Source organism: Leptodactylus fuscus, chromosome 5, assembly GCF_031893055.1.
Source record: "Leptodactylus fuscus isolate aLepFus1 chromosome 5, aLepFus1.hap2, whole genome shotgun sequence".
Taxonomy (NCBI): Eukaryota; Metazoa; Chordata; class Amphibia; order Anura; family Leptodactylidae; genus Leptodactylus; species Leptodactylus fuscus.
Window position 1 is genome coordinate 3,510,932 of NC_134269.1, and position 17,088 is coordinate 3,528,019.

General features: G+C 48.7%; 1 protein-coding gene across 1 annotated transcript in view; it reads left to right on the forward strand.

The window, feature by feature from the left end:
* Nucleotides 1-17,088, forward strand: part of LOC142204297 (olfactory receptor 8H1-like) — a 39,844-nt gene that overhangs the window by 19,090 nt on the left and 3,666 nt on the right. Inside the window, exons 3-5 of the mRNA XM_075275607.1 lie at nt 3,348-3,407; nt 3,462-3,608; nt 3,819-3,925. Of these exons, the coding sequence (XP_075131708.1) occupies nt 3,348-3,407; nt 3,462-3,608; nt 3,819-3,925 (314 nt within the window). The remainder of the gene's footprint in view (nt 1-3,347; nt 3,408-3,461; nt 3,609-3,818; nt 3,926-17,088) is intronic.

The following is a 17,088-nucleotide window of genomic DNA, read 5'->3' on the forward strand; positions in this document are numbered from 1 at the left end:
CCGGCACCGGGAATCTTGTTAAAGTTGAGAGTCGCATGGATTCCACTCAGTATCAGCAGATTCTTGAGAATAATGTTCAAGAATCAGTGACGAAGTTGAAGTTACGCCGGGGATGGATATTTCAGCAAGACAATGATCCAAAACACCAAAGCTCCAAATCCTCAGGCATTCATGCAGAGGAACAATTACAATGTTCTGGAATGGCCATCCCAGTCCCCAGACCTGAATATCATTGAACATCTGTGGGATGATTTGAAGCGGGCTGTCCATGCTCGGCGACCATCTAACTTAACTGAACTTGAATTGTTTGTCCAAAATACCTTTATCCAGGATCCAGGAACTGATTAAAAGCTACAGGAAGCGACTAGAGGCTGTTATCTTTGCAAAAGGAGGATCTACTAAATATTAATGTCACTTTTCTGTTGAGGTGCCCATACTTTTGCACCGGTCAAATTTTGGTTTAATGCATATTGCACATTTTCTGTTAGTACAATAAACCTCATTTCAATCCTGAAATATTACTGTGTCCATCAGTTATTAGATATATCAAACTGAAATGGCTGTTGCAAATACCAAAATATTTAGAACTAAAAATGATTAAGATTAATAGGGGTGCCCAAACTTTTTCATAGGACTGTATATATTTGTATCAATGGCTGGTATGGGGAAAGGTTTTACCTGAGAAGCTTGGCTCAGTATCCCCCTGGAGGAGCTAGCATTGGTGGTGCAGTGTGTCCTAAGGGATATAAATATAGAGTTGACCATCCGCCCAGTAAAGTGGCCAATGACGTATAGGGGAGAAGCCCCGTGCTGTTCCTTACCTCTGGTGGGCGATATGAGATGTCCTCTATCATTGGTGGTGTGGTAGACACTGCGGGCGGTCAGCGCTTTATCGCGCGCTGAGCCGGCCCGCCCTGTCGGCACGGCGCCTGCGCGCCGTGCGTCATGACGTGAGGTAAGGTGCACGTCCCATGTAAGTCTATGGGAGCGCGGTTGTGCGGCTGGACAGTCACGTGGGAAGGTGTTTCCCCGTGACCATGGTGACATAGGCTCACAGCGTCGGAGTCACAGCGCACAGCGCCACAGGGCAGAGACCGGCTCCAGGGGCAGAGATCAGATTGCAGCAGCCCTGCACCTACAACTATGACTAAATGTCTTGATGGGTCACTGTATGTCAAGCTGTGGAATATGGGATGGGACAGGGGAGATAGATTGACTAAGAAAAACAAAACCAGTAGTTGAAAATAAGAAAAAAGAAAAGAGAAAAAAGAAAAAAAGAAAAAAAAGGAAAAAAAGATAAAAAGATGATAGAACATACAGTCAGTGTTGCCAGAGAGTTGACCAAGGATACCTCTTAGATGATGTCACTGAAGTATCTAACGGCGATTCTGGAAAACAGGAAACACATATTAGTACATCAGGTCCAGATTCACAGGAAAGCAGCAATGTCATATTCTCTATTTAACCCCAGGGGTTCCATTGTCTGGAGGGTATATATCCAAAATGCTTCTCTGCGTTTTAGGAGGCGAATCCTATCTCCCCCCCTCCTTGGTGCCTCAACTTGTTCGAGTACCTGGAACCTTAGCTGTGCAATGTTGTGATTCTGGTTGATAAAGTGGGCCGGAATCGGCAAGTGTAGCAGTCGGCATCGAATATTCGATTTATGCTGTCGTATGCGGTCCCGCACATGCTGGGTTGTCTCCCCAACGTATGCGACACCGCACGGGCATTTAATCAGATATACTACATGTGTAGATTCACAGGTGAAGAAACCCTGTGATGGAAAAACACGTCCAGATAGGGGGTGATAAATTTTGTCCCCCTTAAGAATGTTTGAGCATTGCAAGCAACCTAAACATGGAAAGGTGCCTCTTCTGGGCGTGTCCAGGAATGTCTGTCTCGGAACCTTCAGATTAGAGCCAAGGTCCGCCTTCACTACGGTATCCCGTATATTGCGGGGGCGCTTATAGCAGGGCATGAACCCATTTTGAAATTCTTCAACGTTGGGAAAGGAGTTCTTTAAGGTACCCCAATGTTTGCGTATAATCCGGTGTACTTTATAATTGAAGGGGTGGTAAGTGTGAACAAAAGGAATACGTTTGGGTCTTACCCTATCACCCGTCTGTGTGGTTCTGGGTTTGGCATCATCCAGGACGGATTGCGGATAGCCTCGTTCGCTAAATTTACGTTGCATCTCCTCTAACCTGAATGCTCGTGTTTGGGGGTTCTCAACAATGCGGTTCACTCGACATCATCTAAGAGGTATCCTTGGTCAACTCTCTGGCAACACTGACTGTATGTTCTATCATCTTTTTATCTTTTTTTCCTTTTTTTTCTTTTTTTCTTTTTTCTCTTTTCTTTTTTCTTATTTTCAACTACTGGTTTTGTTTTTCTTAGTCTATCTATCTCCCCTGTCCCATCCCATATTCCACAGCTTGACATACAGTGACCCATCAAGACATTTAGTCATAGTTGTAGGTGCAGGGCTGCTGCAATCTGATCTCTGCCCCTGGAGCCGGTCTCTGCCCTGTGGCGCTGTGCGCTGTGACTCCGACGCTGTGAGCCTATGTCACCATGGTCACGGGGAAACACCTTCCCACGTGACTGTCCAGCCGCATGGCCGCGCTCCCATAGACTTACATGGGACGTGCGCCTTACCTCACGTCATGACGCACGGCGCGCAGGCGCCGTGCCGACAGGGCGGGCCGGCTCAGCGCGCGATAAAGCGCTGACCGCCCGCAGTGTCTACCACACCACCAATGATAGAGGACATCTCATATCGCCCACCAGAGGTAAGGAACAGCACGGGGCTTCTCCCCTATACGTCATTGGCCACTTTACTGGGCGGATGGTCAACTCTATATTTATATCCCTTAGGACACACTGCACCACCAATGCTAGCTCCTCCAGGGGGATACTGAGCCACGCTTCACAGGTAAAACCTTTCCCCATACCAGCCATTGATACAAATATATATATATGTGTGTGTATATATATACAACTACTGGTTGGGCCTGAACATTAGCTTTCTCCCTGATTCCAGCGGACCCTGCATCCTACACTATACGGGCATCCTGACTAGTATACCACATCCGGTCTGATAAGGGTAAGCTGCTATCCCACATTATCTCTGTCACACTAAGCATACCATGAGCTTGGATCACACTAACTATCAGCATATCTGTTCCTTTGATAGACTGGTTGGAACCTCCACACTCCACCTATGCTATTACCTGGTGTTCCCCTTTGAAATACTATTTGAAGGGTGAGCATCTTATCCATTTGATAACACGCTATACATATACCACTTCAGGTCATACTTTCATTTTACTATATTTCTCTTTTAGGCTTATACCTCTTATCTGGGCATTTCCCATTTTCCTATACCTTCAACTAAACCTGAAACGGTATGTCTTATAATAGATCTGTACTGAATGACTATCGCTTTCTTCTTGTCACAGGGATGCCTTGTTATTCAAGAGGTCATTTCACTCTTTCTAGTCCAAAAGGGACACGAACTTGGGTCTTATTCTTTGGCCTATACTCTCCTCATGAATGACCAAGGACCTCAACAGCTAACAATCGGCGAATTATATTCTATGTTATCTGTATGTCACGGGTTAAATCTCCTGTTATATTGACTTGAACTTCTGGTTTTCTATAGTATATATGCTCAAGTGATGATTTTGTATATTTTGTACATTTTGTATATTTGGTACAGTCGGTTTATTGTCAAGTCATCTCTTTGTATATTACCACATGAGATGCTTTGGTGGAATACTCACTTTTGTCTTGTCTTACACTTTGCTCATTTGTAGAGTCTGAAGAAGGCCATCCTGGCCGAAAACGTTTATTTTGTTTTCACCAAGCCGTGTACAAATCTTCAAATATTAAAGCAATCACGCAAAAGATCCATTGTTTGTCGGTGGGATTCTTTGTTGTATCACATTGATATAACTTATTATATTGTAATATATTTGCTCTTACACGCTGTAACAATGTATTCTCTTTATTGTCACCAAATTCCTAGAACCCTAACATTCTCCTATAGATAGGGCTGTCACAGAGGTCCACTACCGTTACTAATCACACTCACCAGAAAACGGTAAACTAACTGGATACTAAACTAGGGTAAAATATAACTTTTATTAGGGATATTAAAATATAAACTTTAAAATATTTTTCTTAAGGCTTCCCACATTGGACAAATGAGGATATAAATGTGACAGCTAGGAATGGGTTAAAGTTGCTAAACCCAAATGGAGTATACAGATGACAACTTCCCCTCTGGGATAACAAACTACCCCCACAATGTCTATCCCCTCCTCCGTTGATTACAAATCCTATAGCAAACACCAGCAGCCAGCCTGGTAATGCGATTGTGGTGATAAGGTAGGTGTTATCTCAGTTGGATCCTACCCGTATATTCTCCTTCACCTCCCGCCCTCTCTGCTGGCTGCTCGTGGCTCTCCTATTAAACAATGCTGCTGAAGTGTGTGTTGTTCACACTTCAGCATACACCTAGGTGCTCTGATAAGGGAGTGATAAAGCCGCGTGGTTTCTGTTTGCTCACTGCCTCGCTGGTTAAACTAAATATTGAACCACACTGAGGGGTGTATCAGACATTACAGACCCGAGCCCACCTCCTTATATGCTCATAAATGGTGCCCAACTAACAGTTTAATAAGGCAGGCACCGTGATGATCTCTATCTTAGACTCTACGCGTTTCACCCTATGTTGCTTGGGCTCATCAGGAGTACAGCACCTTTCCTATCTAGTGGTTATAAGGATAAGGACAAAACAAAAAATCTGCAGTGATAACTGCAATTCCTGGTCTGCTCTGATGGTGAGCAGCCAGTGTTCGCCAGTGTAGGGCTGTGATGAGTAGTGTATATATATATGTCACTATTTATTTTATGATGTTTTTATTTGTTGTGTGAATTATTTCCTTAATTTTATGGACCGGCTGTAACTTCTATTTGTATTTTTTATTTTTGTGTCATTTTATAACCTCAATATTTTGTGCGGCCGGATAAACACAACCAGCAAATCCGTGAACAGTGATTTTTTTCCTTTCTTTGTGAAGTTCTTCAAGTACAATGTAAAAGACATTAGTTGTATAATATTGGTCACTATATACACATATACACCATAGAAGTCCTAACACATATACAGGCTGTTACACTACAGATCTGAAACAAATTGATTTGGACCGAACTGGCCAAACATGAAATGGAGAGAAACTTGAGACATTTTCCCATCACCACATATTATCTGAGTGTTTTTCTCTCTTTCTCGGCTCCTTCCACCTTCTTTCATCTTCCATAGACTTCTATGAGCAGCCAGAAGTCAGGTGAGGGGACGGGTGCACTATAATTTATTAGGGTCCCGAAATGTGTATTAGGGTTAGAATTAGAAAATGTCTACAGAGGATGAAAAGAATGATGGAATAATACATGGAGAACCACAGAAATAATCTTACCAAAAACTTAAAGGGATTGTCCAGTTTTAGACCAATTTTGACCCTTTAATGACACAGGGTAGTTTGTACATCAATGCTTGGCTTTTTTCATATTTTCCTTCCCCGTCTTCCAAAATTCATAACTTTTTACTTTTTTGTCCCCATATCTATGTGAGGGCTTATTATTTTGGGATACATCTATTGTTTAGCTTTTATTTACATTTTTTGGGTCCATGTGAAATAACACAATTGTATCGTAATGTTTTGCATTTTGTATTTATCAGGGAAAGTTACCAAGCTGTTATTTTGCACATTGTGGTATATATTTTTTATGGGCTTCACCATATGGGATAAATAATAGAGATGAGCGAACACTAAAATGTTCGAGGTTCGAAATTCGATTCGAACAGCCGCTCAATGTTCGTGTGTTCGAACGGGTTTCGAACCCCATTATAGTCTATGGGGAACAGATACTCGTTAAGGGGGAAACCCAAATCCGTGTCTGGAGGGTCACCAAGTCCACTATGACACCCCAGGAAATGATGCCAACACCTCTGGAATGACACTGGGACAGCAGGGGAAGCATGTCTGGGGGCATCTAACACACCAAAGACCCTCTATTACCCCAACATCACAGCCTAACAACTACACACTTTACACACTCAATACCACCTCTCTGACAGTAGGAAAACACCTTGAAACATGTGTATTTGGCACTTGCAGTGAGGAGAGCTTGTCACCAGCAGTGAATTTGGCCCTTGTAGTAAGTTGAGGTTGGCACCAACATTTGTTTTGAAAATCAGGGTGGATTGAGCCTCTAACCAGCAGAGTTTGGGCAAATTCATGGTGGAGGGAGCCTCTAAACACCCCAGTTTGGGCAAATTCATGGTGGAGGGAGCCTCTAAAAACCCCAGTTTGGACCAATTCATGGTGGAGGGAGCCTCTAAAAAACCCAGTTTGGACCAATTCATGGTGGAGGGAGCCTCTAACCAGCCCAGTTTGGGCAAATTCATGGTGGAGGGAGCCTCTAACCAGCCCAGTTTGGACCAATTAATGGTGGAGGGAGCCTCTAACCAGCCCAGTTTGGACCAATTAATGGTGGAGGGAGCCTCTAACCAGCCCAGTTTGAACCAATTCATGGTGGAGGGAGCCTCTAAACAGCCCAGTTTGGGCAAATTCATGGTGGAGGGAGCCTCTAAAAAACCCAGTTTGGACCAATTCATGGTGGAGGGAGCCTCTAACCAGCCCAGTTTGGACCAATTAATGGTGGAGGGAGCCTCTAACCAGCCCAGTTTGGACCAATTCATGGTGGAGGGAGCCTCTAAACAGCCAAGTTTTGGGAAATTCATGGTGGAGGGAGCCTCTAACCAGCCCAGTTTGGACCAATTCATGGTGGAGGGAGCCTCTAAACAGCCAAGTTTTGGGAAATTCATGGTGGAGGGAGCCTCTAACCAGCCCAGTTTGGACCAATTCATGGTGGAGGGAGCCTCTAAAAAACCCAGTTTGGACCAATTCATGGTGGAGGGAGCCTCTAAACAGCCCAGTTTGGGCAAATTCATGGTGGAGGGAGCCTCTAACCAGCCCAGTTTGGACCAATTAATGGTGGAGGGAGCCTCTAAACAGCCCAGTTTGGGCAAATTCATGGTGGAGGGAGCCTCTAACCAGCCCAGTTTGGACCAATTCATGGTGGAGGGAGCCTCTAACCAGCCCAGTTTGGGCAAATTCATGGTGGAGGGAGCCTCTAAAAAACCCAGTTTGGACCAATTCATGGTGGAGGGAGCCTCTAACCAGCCCAGTTTGGGCAAATTCATGGTGGAGGGAGCCTCTAACCAGCCCAGTTTGGACCAATTAATGGTGGAGGGAGCCTCTAACCAGCCCAGTTTGGACCAATTCATGGTGGAGGGAGCCTCTAACCAGCCCAGTTTGGACCAATTAATGGTGGAGGGAGCCTCTAAACAGCCAAGTTTTGGGAAATTCATGGTGGAGGGAGCCTCTAACCAGCCCAGTTTGGACCAATTCATGGTGGAGGGAGCCTCTAAACAGCCCAGTTTGGGCAAATTCATGGTGGAGGGAGCCTCTAAAAAACCCAGTTTGGACCAATTCATGGTGGAGGGAGCCTCTAATTAGCCCAGTTTGGACCAATTAATTGTGGAGGGAGCCTCTAACCAGCCCAGTTTGGACCAATTAATGGTGGAGGGAGCCTCTAAACAGCCCAGTTTGGGCAAATTCATGGTGGAGGGAGCCTCTAACCAGCCCAGTTTGGACCAATTAATGGTGGAGGGAGCCTCTAACCAGCCCAGTTTGGACCAATTAATGGTGGAGGGAGCCTCTAACCACCCCAGTTTGGACCAATTCATGGTGGAGGGAGCCTCTAACCAGCCCAGTTTGGACCAATTCATGGTGGAGGGAGCCTCTAAAAAACCCAGTTTGGACCAATTCATGGTGGAGGGAGCCTCTAAACAGCCCAGTTTGGGCAAATTCATGGTGGAGGGAGCCTCTAAAAAACCCAGTTTGGACCAATTCATGGTGGAGGGAGCCTCTAACCAGCCCAGTTTGGACCAATTAATGGTGGAGGGAGCCTCTAAACAGCCAAGTTTGGACCAATTCATGGTGGAGGGAGCCTCTAAAAACCCCAGTTTGGACCAATTCATGGTGGAGGGAGCCTCTAACCAGCCCAGTTTGGACCAATTAATGGTGGAGGGAGCCTCTAACCAGCCCAGTTTGGACCAATTAATGGTGGAGGGAGCCTCTAACCACCCCAGTTTGGACCAATTCATGGTGGAGGGAGCCTCTAAACAGCCAAGTTTGGACCAATTCATGGTGAAGGGAGCCTCTAAAAACCCGTTTGGACCAATTCATGGTGGAGGGAGCCTCTAACCAGCCCAGTTTGGGCAAATTCATGGTGGAGGGAGCCTCTAAACAGCCCAGTTTGGGCAAATTCATGGTGGAGGGAGCCTCTAACCAGCCCAGTTTGGACCAATTAATGGTGGAGGGAGCCTCTAACCAGCCCAGTTTGGACCAATTAATGGTGGAGGGAGCCTCTAACCACCCCAGTTTGGACCAATTCATGGTGGAGGGAGCCTCTAAACAGCCAAGTTTGGACCAATTCATGGTGGAGGGAGCCTCTAAAAACCCCAGTTTGGACCAATTCATGGTGGAGGGAGCCTCTAACCAGCCCAGTTTGGACCAATTAATGGTGGAGGGAGCCTCTAAACAGCCAAGTTTTGGGAAATTCATGGTGGAGGGAGCCTCTAACCAGCCCAGTTTGGACCAATTCATGGTGGAGGGAGCCTCTAAAAAACCCAGTTTGGACCAATTCATGGTGGAGGGAGCCTCTAACCAGCCCAGTTTGGACCAATTCATGGTGGAGGGAGCCTCTAAACAGCCCAGTTTGGGCAAATTCATGGTGGAGGGAGCCTCTAAACAACCCAGTTTGGACCAATTCATGGTGGAGGGAGCCTCTAATTAGCCCAGTTTGGACCAATTAATTGTGGAGGGAGCCTCTAACCAGCCCAGTTTGGACCAATTAATGGTGGAGGGAGCCTCTAAACAGCCCAGTTTGGGCAAATTCATGGTGGAGGGAGCCTCTAACCAGCCCAGTTTGGACCAATTAATGGTGGAGGGAGCCTCTAACCAGCCCAGTTTGGACCAATTAATGGTGGAGGGAGCCTCTAACCACCCCAGTTTGGACCAATTCATGGTGGAGGGAGCCTCTAACCAGCCCAGTTTGGACCAATTCATGGTGGAGGGAGCCTCTAAAAAACCCAGTTTGGACCAATTCATGGTGGAGGGAGCCTCTAAACAGCCCAGTTTGGGCAAATTCATGGTGGAGGGAGCCTCTAAAAAACCCAGTTTGGACCAATTCATGGTGGAGGGAGCCTCTAACCAGCCCAGTTTGGACCAATTAATGGTGGAGGGAGCCTCTAAACAGCCAAGTTTGGACCAATTCATGGTGGAGGGAGCCTCTAAAAACCCCAGTTTGGACCAATTCATGGTGGAGGGAGCCTCTAACCAGCCCAGTTTGGACCAATTAATGGTGGAGGGAGCCTCTAACCAGCCCAGTTTGGACCAATTAATGGTGGAGGGAGCCTCTAACCACCCCAGTTTGGACCAATTCATGGTGGAGGGAGCCTCTAAACAGCCAAGTTTGGACCAATTCATGGTGAAGGGAGCCTCTAAAAACCCGTTTGGACCAATTCATGGTGGAGGGAGCCTCTAACCAGCCCAGTTTGGGCAAATTCATGGTGGAGGGAGCCTCTAAACAGCCCAGTTTGGGCAAATTCATGGTGGAGGGAGCCTCTAACCAGCCCAGTTTGGACCAATTCATGGTGGAGGGAGCCTCTAATTAGCCCAGTTTGGACCAATTAATTGTGGAGGGAGCCTCTAACCAGCCCAGTTTGGACCAATTAATGGTGGAGGGAGCCTCTAAACAGCCCAGTTTGGGCAAATTCATGGTGGAGGGAGCCTCTAACCAGCCCAGTTTGGACCAATTAATGGTGGAGGGAGCCTCTAACCAGCCCAGTTTGGACCAATTAATGGTGGAGGGAGCCTCTAACCACCCCAGTTTGGACCAATTCATGGTGGAGGGAGCCTCTAACCAGCCCAGTTTGGACCAATTCATGGTGGAGGGAGCCTCTAAAAAACCCAGTTTGGACCAATTCATGGTGGAGGGAGCCTCTAAACAGCCCAGTTTGGGCAAATTCATGGTGGAGGGAGCCTCTAACCAGCCCAGTTTGGACCAATTAATGGTGGAGGGAGCCTCTAAACAGCCCAGTTTGGGCAAATTCATGGTGGAGGGAGCCTCTAACCAGCCCAGTTTGGACCAATTCATGGTGGAGGGAGCCTCTAACCAGCCCAGTTTGGGCAAATTCATGGTGGAGGGAGCCTCTAAAAAACCCAGTTTGGACCAATTCATGGTGGAGGGAGCCTCTAACCAGCCCAGTTTGGGCAAATTCATGGTGGAGGGAGCCTCTAACCAGCCCAGTTTGGACCAATTAATGGTGGAGGGAGCCTCTAACCAGCCCAGTTTGGACCAATTCATGGTGGAGGGAGCCTCTAACCAGCCCAGTTTGGACCAATTAATGGTGGAGGGAGCCTCTAAACAGCCAAGTTTTGGGAAATTCATGGTGGAGGGAGCCTCTAACCAGCCCAGTTTGGACCAATTCATGGTGGAGGGAGCCTCTAAACAGCCCAGTTTGGGCAAATTCATGGTGGAGGGAGCCTCTAAAAAACCCAGTTTGGACCAATTCATGGTGGAGGGAGCCTCTAATTAGCCCAGTTTGGACCAATTAATTGTGGAGGGAGCCTCTAACCAGCCCAGTTTGGACCAATTAATGGTGGAGGGAGCCTCTAAACAGCCCAGTTTGGGCAAATTCATGGTGGAGGGAGCCTCTAACCAGCCCAGTTTGGACCAATTAATGGTGGAGGGAGCCTCTAACCAGCCCAGTTTGGACCAATTAATGGTGGAGGGAGCCTCTAACCACCCCAGTTTGGACCAATTCATGGTGGAGGGAGCCTCTAACCAGCCCAGTTTGGACCAATTCATGGTGGAGGGAGCCTCTAAAAAACCCAGTTTGGACCAATTCATGGTGGAGGGAGCCTCTAAACAGCCCAGTTTGGGCAAATTCATGGTGGAGGGAGCCTCTAAAAAACCCAGTTTGGACCAATTCATGGTGGAGGGAGCCTCTAACCAGCCCAGTTTGGACCAATTAATGGTGGAGGGAGCCTCTAAACAGCCAAGTTTGGACCAATTCATGGTGGAGGGAGCCTCTAAAAACCCCAGTTTGGACCAATTCATGGTGGAGGGAGCCTCTAACCAGCCCAGTTTGGACCAATTAATGGTGGAGGGAGCCTCTAACCAGCCCAGTTTGGACCAATTAATGGTGGAGGGAGCCTCTAACCACCCCAGTTTGGACCAATTCATGGTGGAGGGAGCCTCTAAACAGCCAAGTTTGGACCAATTCATGGTGAAGGGAGCCTCTAAAAACCCGTTTGGACCAATTCATGGTGGAGGGAGCCTCTAACCAGCCCAGTTTGGGCAAATTCATGGTGGAGGGAGCCTCTAAACAGCCCAGTTTGGGCAAATTCATGGTGGAGGGAGCCTCTAACCAGCCCAGTTTGGACCAATTAATGGTGGAGGATGCCTCTAACCAGCCCAGTTTGGACCAATTAATGGTGGAGGGAGCCTCTAACCACCCCAGTTTGGACCAATTCATGGTGGAGGGAGCCTCTAAACAGCCAAGTTTGGACCAATTCATGGTGGAGGGAGCCTCTAAAAACCCCAGTTTGGACCAATTCATGGTGGAGGGAGCCTCTAACCAGCCCAGTTTGGACCAATTAATGGTGGAGGGAGCCTCTAAACAGCCAAGTTTTGGGAAATTCATGGTGGAGGGAGCCTCTAACCAGCCCAGTTTGGACCAATTCATGGTGGAGGGAGCCTCTAAACAGCCCAGTTTGGGCAAATTCATGGTGGAGGGAGCCTCTAAAAAACCCAGTTTGGACCAATTCATGGTGGAGGGAGCCTCTAATTAGCCCAGTTTGGACCAATTAATTGTGGAGGGAGCCTCTAACCAGCCCAGTTTGGACCAATTAATGGTGGAGGGAGCCTCTAAACAGCCCAGTTTGGGCAAATTCATGGTGGAGGGAGCCTCTAACCAGCCCAGTTTGGACCAATTAATGGTGGAGGGAGCCTCTAACCAGCCCAGTTTGGACCAATTAATGGTGGAGGGAGCCTCTAACCACCCCAGTTTGGACCAATTCATGGTGGAGGGAGCCTCTAACCAGCCCAGTTTGGACCAATTCATGGTGGAGGGAGCCTCTAACCAGCCCAGTTTGGACCAATTAATGGTGGAGGGAGCCTCTAACCACCCCAGTTTGGACCAATTCATGGTGGAGGGAGCCTCTAAAAAACCCAGTTTGGACCAATTCATGGTGGAGGGAGCCTCTAAACAGCCCAGTTTGGGCAAATTCATGGTGGAGGGAGCCTCTAAACAGCCCAGTTTGGGCAAATTCATGGTGGAGGGAGCCTCTAACCAGCCCAGTTTGGACCAATTAATGGTGGAGGGAGCCTCTAACCAGCCCAGTTTGGACCAATTCATGGTGGAGGGAGCCTCTAAACAGCCCAGTTTGGGCAAATTCATGGTGGAAGGAGCCTCTAACCAGCAGAGTTGTGGGAAAGCAGGGTGGAGGGAGCCTCTAACCAGCAGAGTTGGTGGAAATCAGGGTGGAGGGAGCCTCTAACCAGCAGAGTTGGGGGAAATCATGTTGGAGGGAGCCTAGTATTAGCAGAATTGTGCAACGCTTATGGTGGATGAGTATGAGGATGCGGAGGAATTGGAGAGGTTGAGTACAGACATGGAGTTTCATGTTGGGGTGCTTTACACAGGTGGGCACAAAAATGAAGGCTCTATCCAGTGGTGGTTCATTTTTATCAAAGTGAGCCGGTCGGCACTCTCAGCTGACAGACGGGTGCGCTTGTCAGTGATGATGCCACCGGCTGCACTGAACACCCTCTCAGATAGGACGCTGGCGGCAGGACAGGACAGCACCTCCAAGGCATATAGGGCAAGTTCAAGCCACAGGTCCAACTTCGACACCCAATACGTGTAGGGCGCAGAGGGGTCGGAGAGGACAGGGCTGTGGTCGGAAAGGTATTCCCGCAACATGCGCCTATACTTCTCACGCCTGGTGACACTAGGACCCTCCGTGGCGGCACTTTGGCGAGGGGGTGCCATCAAGGTGTCCCAGACCTTAGACAGTGTGCCCCTCGTTTGTGTGGACCGGTGAGAACTTGGTTGCCTACTGGAGGAACTGCCCTCCCTGCCGCCACTGTCACATGCTGGAAACATCTCCATCATATTCTGCACCAATTGCCTGTGGCAAGCATTGATGCGATTGGCCCTCCCCTCTACCGGAATAAAAGACGAGATGTTGTTTTTATACCGGGGGTCAAGGATAGCAAAGATCCAGTACTGGTTGTCCTCCATGATTTTGACAATACGCTTGTCGGTTGTAAAGCACCCCAACATGAACTCAGCCATGTCTGCCACAGTGTTAGTTGGCATGACTCCTCTGGCCCCACCGGAAAGTTCAATCTCCATTTCCTCCTCATCCTCCATGTCTACCCATCCGCGCTGCAACAATGGGACGATTCGAAGTTGCCCGGAAGCCTCCTGTATCACCATCACATCATCGGACAACTCTTCTTCCTCCTCCTCCTCCTCCTCCTCCTCCTCCATTAAACGCAGTGAAGCGGACAGATGTGTGGACCTACTCTCCAGCTGTGACGGATCGGATGCTATCCCTAACTCCTCTGTGTGATCTGAGTTATCCCTGATGTCAATCAGGGATTCTCTCAGAACACACAAGAGCGGGATTGTAAGGCTCACCATCGCATCCTCAGAGCTCACCCTCCTTGTGGACTCCTCAAAGACCCGTAGGATGTCACAAAGGTCTCTCATCCATGGCCACTCATGGATGTGAAACTGAGGCAGCTGACTTTGTGGCACCCTAGGGTTTTGTAGCTGGTATTCCATCAAAGGTCTCTGCTGCTCAACCACTCTATTCAACATCTGAAACGTTGAGTTCCAGCGTGTGGGGACGTCGCACAAAAGCCGGTGTTGTGGCACATGCAGGCGTTGCTGGAGAGATTTTAAGCTAGCAGCGGCTACTGTCGACTTGCGAAAGTGGGCGCACATGCGCCGCACTTTCACCAGTAGCTCTGGAACATTGGGGTAGCTCTTTAGGAAACGTTGCACCACTAGGTTGAAGACGTGGGCCAGGCATGGAACATGTTGGAGTCCGGCAAGCTCCAGAGCTGCTACCAGGTTCCGGCCGTTATCACAAACGACCATGCCTGGGCCCAGGTGCAGCGGCTCAAACCATATTGCCGTCTCATCGAGGAGGGCATCCCTCACCTCGGAGGCAGTGTGCTGTCTGTCCCCCAAGCTGATCAGCTTCAGCACAGCCTGCTGACGTCTACCAACGCCAGTGCTGCAACGTTTCCAACTCGTAGCTGGGGTCAATCTAACAGCGGAGGAGGAGGCGGTGGCGGAGGAGGAGGCGGTGGCGGAGGAGGAGGCGGTAGAGGAGGAGGAGGAGGGGGGTGTTCTTCTCGTGTCCCTGCCAGGAATGTTAGGCGGGGAGACGAGGTACACCGGGCCAGTTTGGGAAGCAGTCCCAGCCTCAACTACATTCACCCAGTGTGCCGTCAGTGAAATGTAGCGTCCCTGTCCGCATGCACTTGTCCACGCGTCGGTGGTCAAGTGGACCTTTGTGCAAAGCGCGGAACTAAGGGCCCGCCTGATGTTGAGTGACACGTGCTGGTGCAAGGCGGGGACGGCACACCGGGAGAAGTAGTGACGGCTAGGGACGGCATAGCGAGGTGCCGCAGTTGCCATCAGGTCCAGGAAGGCGGGAGTTTCAACAAGCCGGAACGCCAACATCTCCTGGGCCAGCAGTTTAGCGATGTTGGCGTTCAAGGCTTGCGCGTGTGGGTGGTTAGCAGTGTATTTCTGCCGCCGCTCCAATGTCTGAGAGATGGTGGGTTGTTGTAAAGAAACGCCTGATGGTGCCTTTGATGGTGCAGGAGAAGGAGATAAGACAGGACCAGGGGAGGATGAGGTAGAAGTCAACAAAGTGGCGGAGGCAGATGAAGTGGTGTCCTGGCTCGTCCTCTGGAGTGCATCGCCAGCACAGTCAGCAGTGGCAGTGGCAGAGGCAGAGGCAGAGGCAGTGGCAGTGGCGTGAACGGCAGGCGGCCTTTGTCCTGCCGTTGCTGCCTGCCACTGATTCCAGTGCTTGGATTCCAAATGACGGCGCATTGAAGTGGTGGACAGGTTGCTCTTCTCAGAGCCCCTAATCAATTTCGAGAGGCAAATTGTGCAGACAACACTATATCTGTCCTCGGCGCATTCCTTGAAAAAACTCCACACCTTCGAGAAACGTGCCCTCGAGGTGGGAGTTTTTCGGGGCTGGGTACGAACTGGAACATCTTGGGAGATTCCGGGTGTGGCCTGGCTTCGCCTAAGCTGCTGACCTCTGCCTCTGCCTCTAGCTACCCTTTTTGGTGCTGCACCTGCCTCAACATCCACACTACTTTCCCCGCTTGACATCCCCCCTGTCCAGGTCGGGTCAGTGTCCTCATCATCCACCACTTCCTCTTCCAACTCCTGTCTCATCTCCTCCTCCCGCACAATGCGCCAGTCAACTGGATGCCCTGACGGCAACTGCGTCACATCATCGTCGATGAGGGTGGGTTGCTGGTCATCCACCACCAAATCGAACGGAGATGGAGGAGACTCTAGTGTTTGAGCATCTGGACACAGATGCTCCTCTGTTAGGTTCGTGGAATCGTGACGTGGAGAGGCAGGTTGAGGGACAATGAAAGGAGCGGAGAACAGCTCTGGGGAGCAGGGACAGTTTGGGTTATTGTTCTGTAAAGCTTCGGAATTTTGGGAGGAAGGAAGACAAGACTGTTGGGTAATAGGAGGAGAGGAGGCAGAGTCTGACTGGCTGCTGGACAATGTGCTGTAAGCGTTCTCTGACAGCCATTGCAAGACCTGTTCCTGGTTCTCGGGCCTACTAAGGTTTGTACCCTGCAGTTTAGTTAATGTGGCAAGCAACCCTGGCACTGTGGAGTGGCGCAATGCTTGCTGCCCCACAGGAGTAGGCACGGGACGCCCTGTGGCTTCACTGCTACCTTGCTCCCCAGAACCATTCCCCCGACCTCGCCCACGGCCTCGTCCACGTCCCTTTCCGGGAGCCTTGCGCATTTTGAATTCCTAGTTAGAAATTGGCACTGTATACCAGTAGTAAAAATTGTGGGTGCACGTAACCCCAATATATTCTTTGAATTCCCAGTCAGACACTGGCACTATATGGCAGTAGCAAGAAATGAGGGTATTTGTATTCCCAATATACTCTTTGAATTCCCAGTCAGACAATGGCACTGTATACCAGTAGTAAAAATTGTGGGTGCACGTAACCCCAATATATTCTTTGAATTCCCAGTCAGACACTGGCACTATATGGCAGTAGCAAGAAATGAGGGTATTTGTATTCCCAATATACTCTTTGAATTCCCAGTCAGACAATGGCACTGTATACCAGTAGTAAAAATTGTGGGTGCACGTAACCCCAATATATTCTTTGAATTACCAGTCAGAAACTGGCACTATATGGCAGTAGCAAGAAATGAGGGTATTTATAACCCCAATATATTCTTTGAATTCCCAGTCAGACAATGGCACTGTATACCAGTAGTAAAAATTGTGGGTGCACGTAACCCCAATATATTCTTTGAATTACCAGTCAGAAACTGGCACTATATGGCAGTAGCAAGAAATGAGGGTATTTGTATTCCCAATATACTCTTTGAATTCCCAGTCAGACAATGGCACTGTATACCAGTAGTAAAAATTGTGGGTGCACGTAACCCCAATATATTCTTTGAATTACCAGTCAGAAACTGGCACTATATGGCAGTAGCAAGAAATGAGGGTATTTATAACCCCAATATATTCTTTGAATTCCCAGTCAGACAATGGCACTGTATACCAGTAGTAAAAATTGTGGGTGCACGTAACCCCAATATATTCTTTGAATTCCCAGTCAGAAACTGGCACTA